Source organism: Armigeres subalbatus, chromosome 3, assembly GCF_024139115.2.
Source record: "Armigeres subalbatus isolate Guangzhou_Male chromosome 3, GZ_Asu_2, whole genome shotgun sequence".
Taxonomy (NCBI): domain Eukaryota; kingdom Metazoa; phylum Arthropoda; class Insecta; order Diptera; family Culicidae; genus Armigeres; species Armigeres subalbatus.
Window position 1 is genome coordinate 97,042,141 of NC_085141.1, and position 7,059 is coordinate 97,049,199.

A 7,059-nucleotide genomic window follows, 5' to 3' on the forward strand; every position below is an offset into this window, starting at 1 on the left:
CAGCTGGGAAGCAATAGCCAGCTCCCTACACAGGATGGGGGTTCCAGGGTACCTGTGCAGAATTCTGAAGAGTTACTTCGAGAATAGGACGTTGGTCTACGAAACGCACGAAGGCCTGAAGAGAATAGGCATAACAGCGGGTTTTCCCCATCGCTCCATTCTGGGGCCGACGTTGTGGAATGCGATGTACGATGGGCTGTTGTAGCTAACACTACCAAGAGGTGTGAAGATCGTTGAGTTTGCGGACGACGTGGCTCTCATGGTATTCGGTGAAACAATAGAAGAGGTGGAAGTACGAGCAGGGCAGGCGATAGAAATAATCGAAAACTGGATGTGCGGAAAAAAGCTGGCATTGGCCCATCACAAAACCGAAGTGATGATGATCAGCAACCGAAAGGCAGTACAGCATAGTACGATTACGGCCAGAGAAGTCACCATTGCCTCGAAGCGAGAGCTAAAGCACCTTGGGGTAATGATCGACGACCGGCTCAATTTCAATAGCCACGTTGATTATGCTTGCGAGAAGGCAACTAAAGCGATCACAGCGTTGACCAGAATCATGTCAAACAGTTCCGCGATTAGTAGCAGTAAGGCTAATGCCTATAGGCTAATGGCCATGAGAGTGGCAAGTGCATACCGTACCATATCGATGGATGCGGTTTGTGCCATAGTAGGAATGATCCCTTTAAACATCTTATTGGAGGAGGACTGTGAGTGCTACAGACTGCGAGGAACGGTTGGTGCTCGCATGATTGCAAGAGCCGATTTAATGAGGAAGTGGCAGCTGGCTTGAGACAGTAGTTCGAAAGGAAGGTGGACATATCGGTTCATTCCGAACCTGTTGCTGTGGGTGGACAGAAAACACGGGGAAGTGAACTTCTTCCTGACACAATTCCTGTCGGGCCATGGATATTTCCGGAAGTATCTGCACAGATTTGGACACGCAGAGTCCCCCCTTTGCCCGGCCTGTCCGAACTGCGAGGAGACACCGGAGCACGTGTTTATCGACTGTCCTCGATTCAGGACAGACACACTTCAGGACAGGACACACTTCGTGCTCTTAGCAGGCAGCGCTAGTAATATAAACCCCGAGAACATCGTGCAAGAAATGTGCAAGAATGAGAATACGTGGAACGAAATAGGAAGAGCGGTAACGCAGTTCATGAAATCGCTGCAGCGAAAATGGCGTGAAGACCAGAGGATATCTGGAAGCGATCATTAGCACGGTCGGTTACGGGGAAGCTTACTGTCGGGGTAGGATAGATCCGCCGCCGGGGATTATCTGAGTAAACCGCGATCCATCTGGGAGCTTAATGGCTCAAGAATACAGAATATTAATTTCGAACTGTTTCCGCCGCCGGGAAGCCTCTAGTCGGAGTAGGCTAGATCCATCGACGGGGACTAGGCCGAGTTGGTAGCACTGGTTTCGGGTCGTCGGAGCACCATTGAACCGCTATGCTTAACCCGGAATCTCTGGATCGACTTCGGCACTCGGACCGGTCACTCGCTGATGTAAGAAAGGCCTCCAGACCTGCGCCGATCTGGAAAACACAAGAAATGTTAAAAGTGGTAAAAGATATTCAACGAGTCTTACACAGAAGCGAGTCGTCGGTTCTGAGGGAAATTCCAACGTCGGGGAACTCCCTGTCGGAGTAGGACAGATCTGCCGCCGGGGATCATCTGAGTATCCCGCGATTTAGCTGGGAGCTAAATGGTTCAACGAAAAAGTCAAGAAAATTAAGATGGGAGCCGAATGGCACAATATTAACGAAAGTTCCGATCGGGGGAATTTCCGTTACCGGGAAGCTTCTAGTCGGAGTAAGCTAGATTCACCGCCGGGGACTATGCCGAGTAGTTCGTGACGCGTCGAATAATCGGCTTTGGGTAGTCGAAGTGCCAGTGAACCGGACGTTATGCTCCACCCGGAATAAAAAAAGAAAAAAACACACACACAGCCCGAGGACGAAAAGGGGTCCTCGTCAAAGCTGGGACAGGCGTAGGCACCGCGTCGGCAAGCCCTCTATGTATTGGCTAATAGACCCTATCGCAGAGAGATATGCTGATGAAGATGGAGATAACTGATGGACATGAGTATTCATCATGTTTTCATAGTAAACTCTATTGAAACATGACGAATACTTCGGCTATCAGTGTACACATATAAACACACATACACACATGCAGATATACAAATACACACTCATCTCATATACATCAAACATAAACACGTACACGATTTTTATTATATATTTGGTATCTATATTAATGAAAGCGAGGGCAGCAGGGACTATGTCCAAGGGCTTGACGATCCCTCCCCAGGCCATCTGCGAGTTGTGGCGCCTGCCTAGGATGTGGTGGGGTTTGACAGTGGGCCCTGTTAAACCTCTATAAAAAGCTGCATGTATCCGCAAGTAGGCTCTGCCAAAGCGACCGTGTGCCGCTCAAAGCGCACAAGCCCAAGTCCTGGTGTTAGGTCGGACGTTAAACAGCCCTGACACGACGGCCCTCCGACGAGACAGGAGGTTTGCGCAGGCCCAATAAGTTGCCTTTAAAAACAACTATTATGAACGACATAGAAGATAATACGACTCGATACAATCGGCAACGACCTAGGCGACGAATAAAGGATCACGATTGGAAGCTTGGAACATGGAACTGCAAGTCGCTAGGCTTCGCAGGTTGTGACAGGATAATCTACGATGAATTACATCCCCGCAACTTCGATGTCGTAGCGCTGCAGGAAATCTGCTGGACAGGACAGAAAATGTGGAAAAGCGGGCATCGAGCGGCTACCTTCTACCAAAGCTGTGGCACCACCAACGAGCTGGGAACCGGCTTCATAGTGCTGGGCAAGATGCGCCAACGCGTGATTGGGTGGCAGCCAATCAACGCAAGGATGTGCAAGCTGAGGATAAAAGGCCGTTTCTTCAACTATAGCATCATCAACGTGCACTGCCCACACGAAGGGAGATCCGACGACGAGAAAGAAGCGTTCTATGCGCAGCTGGAGCAGACATACGATGGATGCCCACTGCGGGACGTCAAAATCGTCATCGGTGACATGAACGCTCAGGTAGGAAGGGAGGAAATGTATAAACTAGTCATCGGACCGGATAGTCATACCGTAACGAACAACAACGACCAACGATGCATAAAGTTTGCAGTCTCCCGCGGAATGGTAGCCCGAAGTATTTTCTTTCCCGCTAGAATATCCACAAGGCCACATGGAAATCACCTAATCAAGAAACGGAAAACCAAATCGACCACGTTTTAATCGACGGTAAATTCTTCTTCGACATCACGAACGAACGCACTTACCGCAGTGCGAATATTGAATCCGACCACTACCTCGTCGCAGTATGTCTGCGCTCAAAACTCTCGACGGTGTACAACATGCGTCGAAGTCGGACGCCGGGGCTTAACATTGGGCGGCTACAAGACGCTAGACTAGCCCAAGAATACGCGCAGCAGCTGAAAGTGGCACTTCCAACGGAAGAGCAGCTAGGCGCAGCATCTCTTGAAGATGGCTGGAGAGATATTCGATCCGCCATTGGTAGCACCGCAACCGCTGCACTTGGCACGGTGCCCCCGGATCAGAGAAACGACTGGTATGACGGCGAATGTGAGCAGTTAGTGGAAGAGAAGAATGCAGCATGGGCGAGATTGCTGCAACACCGCACGAGGGCGAACGAGGCAAGATATAAACAGGCGCGGAACAGACAAAACTTGATTTTCCGGAGGAAAAAGCGCCAGCAGGAAGATCGAGACCGTGAAGAGACGGAGCAACTGTACCGCGCTAATAACACACAAAAGTTCTATGAGAAGTTGAACCGTTCACGTAAGGGCCACGTGCCACAGCCCGATATATGTAAGGACATAAACGGGAACTTTCTAGGAGAGATCGACTATGATGGTGATATTTGAGGTTATGGCTTTCAGTCTTCTTATGCTCAAAAACGGGTTTTACGTTTTTATCCGACGTTTCGGTTACATATATTGTACCTTTATCAAGGAGTTAACTAAGTCCCGTTTTATTGTTACATTGTCTTAGCATAGAACGTTTTGTCACAACTTTATGTTAAATCGCCCCCTCTATTTTCGGTAGGGGCTGCGAAATTTGAATTTATCCGGGCACCAGGAACTATCGTGTAGTACGTTTTGAGCGCCACTTCTATTCTGAATAGAAGTGGCGCTAAAAAAGTCCCGAGTAGCACACTTGTTACATATAAGTCACTGTGACTCATATGCGACCAAATCCAGTCACATTTGAGTTGTTGCAACTAAATCGATGTAAACTGTGCTACTAGGGGTACTACACGATAGTTCCTGGTGCCCGGATAAATTCAAATTTCGCAGCCCCTACCGAAAAATAGAGGGGGTGATTTAACATAAAGTTGTGACAAAACGTTCTATGCTAAGACAATGTAACAATAAAACGGGACTTAATTAACTCCTTGATAAAGGTACAATATATGTAACCGAAACGTCGGATAAAAACGTGAAACCCGTTTTTGAGCATAAGAAGACTGAAAGCCATAACCTCAAATATAAACGGGAACCTTCTTACAAACGAGCGTGAGGTGATCCAAAGGTGGCGGCAGCACTACGAACAGCACCTGAATGGCGATATGGCAGACAACGGTGGCGGTATGGTAATGAACCTAGGAGCACGCGCGCAGGACATGCGACTTCCGGCTCCGAATCTCCAGGAAATCCAGGAGGAGATCGGCCGGCTGAAAAACAAAAAAGCCCCTGGAGTTGACCAACTACCAGGAGAGCTGTTTAAACACGGTGGTGAGGCACTGGCTAGAGCGCTGCACTGGTTCATTACCAAGGTTGGGAGGATGAGGTTCTGTCGCAGGAGTGGATGGAAGGTGTCGTGTGTCCCATCTACAAAAAGGGCGATAAGCTGGATTGTAGCAACTACCGCGCAATCACATTGCTGAACGCCGCCTACAAGGTACTCTCCCAAATTTTATGCCGCCGACTAACACCAATTGCAAGAGAGTTCGTGGGGCAGTACCAGGCGGGAGTTATGGGTGAACGCTCTACCACAGATCAGGTGTTCGCCATATGTCAGGTATTGCAGAAATGCCGCGAATACAACGTGCCCACACATCATCTATTTATCGACTTCAAAGCCGCATGTGCTACAATCGATCGGGACCAGCTATGGCAGCTAATGCACGAAAACGGATTTCCGGATAAACTGATACGGTTGATCAAGGCGACGATGGATCGGGTGATGTGCGTAGTTCGAGTTTCAGGGGCATTCTCGAGTCCCTTCGAAACCCGTAGAGGGTTACGGCAAGGTGATGGTCTTTCGTGTCTGCTATTCAACATCGCTTTGGAGGGAGTAATACGAAGGGCAGGGATTGACACGAGTGGTACGATTTTCACGAAGTCCGTCCAGTTATTTGGTTTCGCCGACGACATTGATATCATGGCACGTAACTTTGAGAGGATGGAGGAAGCCTACATCAGACTGAAAAGCGAAGCTAAACGGATTGGACTAGTCATCAACACGTCGAAGACGAAGTACATGATAGGCTCAAGAGAGGTCAATGTAAGCCACCCACCACGAGTTTCTATCGGTGGTGACGAAATCGAGGTGGTTGAAGAATTCGTGTACTTGGGCTCACTGGTGACCGCCGATAACGATACCAGCAAAGAAATTCGGAGGCGCATAGTGGCTGGAAATCGTACGTACTTTGGACTCCGTAAGACGCTCCGATCGAATAGAGTTCGCCGCCGTACCAAACTGGCTATCTACAAAACGCTTATTAGACCGGTAGTTCTCTACGGACACGAGACCTGGACGATGCTCGTGGAGGACCAACGCGCACTGGGAGTTTTCGAAAGGAAAGTGTTGCGTATCATCTATGGTGGGCTGCAGATGGCGGACGGTACGTGGAGGAGGCGAATGAACCACGAGTTGCATCAGCTGTTGGAAGAACCATCCATCGTTCACACCGCGAAAATCGGACGACTGCGGTGGGCCGGGCACGTAGCCAGAATGTCGGACAGTAATCCGGTGAAAATGGTTCTCGACAACGATCCGACGGGAACAAGAAGGCGAGGTGCACAGCGGGCAAGGTGGATCGATCAGGTGGAGGACGATTTGCGGACCCTCCGCAGACTGCGTGGTTGGCGAAGTGCAGCCATGGACCGAGCTGAATGGATAAGACTTCTATGTGCAGCACAGGCCACTCCGGCCTTAGTCTGATAATAAATAAAAAATAATTCAAATATATTTTAAAACAAGTCGACCCGGCAGACGTTGTCCTGCATAGTAGGCGAAAATGCGCGTTGTGAACTGCCCTTGCAAAGTGCAAAGTTTTTCAATAAATTGTATAAAAGTTAAAAAAAATAACTTATTTTCTGTGAATTTTTACGTTTTTTCATAAACATCGTACAAACTATACAAACATATTGCCGCAAAGCCCAAGAACCAAAGCATTTTTTGCTGTAGGTACTCAACTCAATTTTGACCAAAATGTCACTTACACCCCTCTGCTTCTATCCCCCTCAAATATGATCAAGAATGATTAATACAAACTTTATTTGATCATTTGAACACACTTCTCGACGACGTGTTCCCTAGTACCGGACACCATTGCATCATGCTCAAATATGACATGTTACATGAGTAAAGACATTATTTAGAATAGTAATATTTTCCACTTGCTTTAAGATGTAAATATTAAAGTGTGTTAGTAGAGCTTATTTGACTTCTCAGCAAAATTTCTTACATCTTACTCCAAATTCCCACCTTCTTTAATGGCATTTTTTTTGTTTCCGCTTACTTCTGTGGCTTTCTAATACCATAGCAAGAAGAAAAAAATTGATAGAAATAAGTTTAACAAAACAGGTTTAAAGAATAGCTATTTGATCACATAAAAAATCTCACTGTCCGGACCCGACTGCCGGATACAGAAATTGATTTTACAACACAGTTTCATTATATATCTGACTTATTTAAAATATGGATAATATCGACCATCCCCATATAATCAGAATGCATTCGATTGATTTTAATATTGTTGATTCATATCTTCT

General features: G+C 47.5%; 1 protein-coding gene across 1 annotated transcript; it reads left to right on the forward strand.

Annotated features, from left to right (window-relative positions):
* The first annotated feature begins 259 nt into the window (after positions 1 to 259).
* On the forward strand, positions 260 to 1,222 carry LOC134221819 (uncharacterized). Its single transcript, XM_062700995.1, has 2 exons — positions 260 to 710; positions 1,068 to 1,222. Exons 1-2 carry the CDS (start codon positions 260 to 262, stop codon positions 1,220 to 1,222), a joined length of 606 nt encoding a protein of 201 aa, XP_062556979.1.
* The last annotated feature ends 5,837 nt before the right edge of the window (positions 1,223 to 7,059 follow it).

Coding starts and splice junctions, on each gene's coding strand:
- LOC134221819 (XM_062700995.1), top strand. CDS start 260: ATGGTATTCGGTGAAACAATAGAAGAGGTGGAAGTACGAGCAGGGCAG. Junction 711..1,067: donor CATCTTATTGGAGGAGGACT/GTGAGTGCTACA, acceptor TGCTCTTAGCAG/GCAGCGCTAGTAATATAAAC.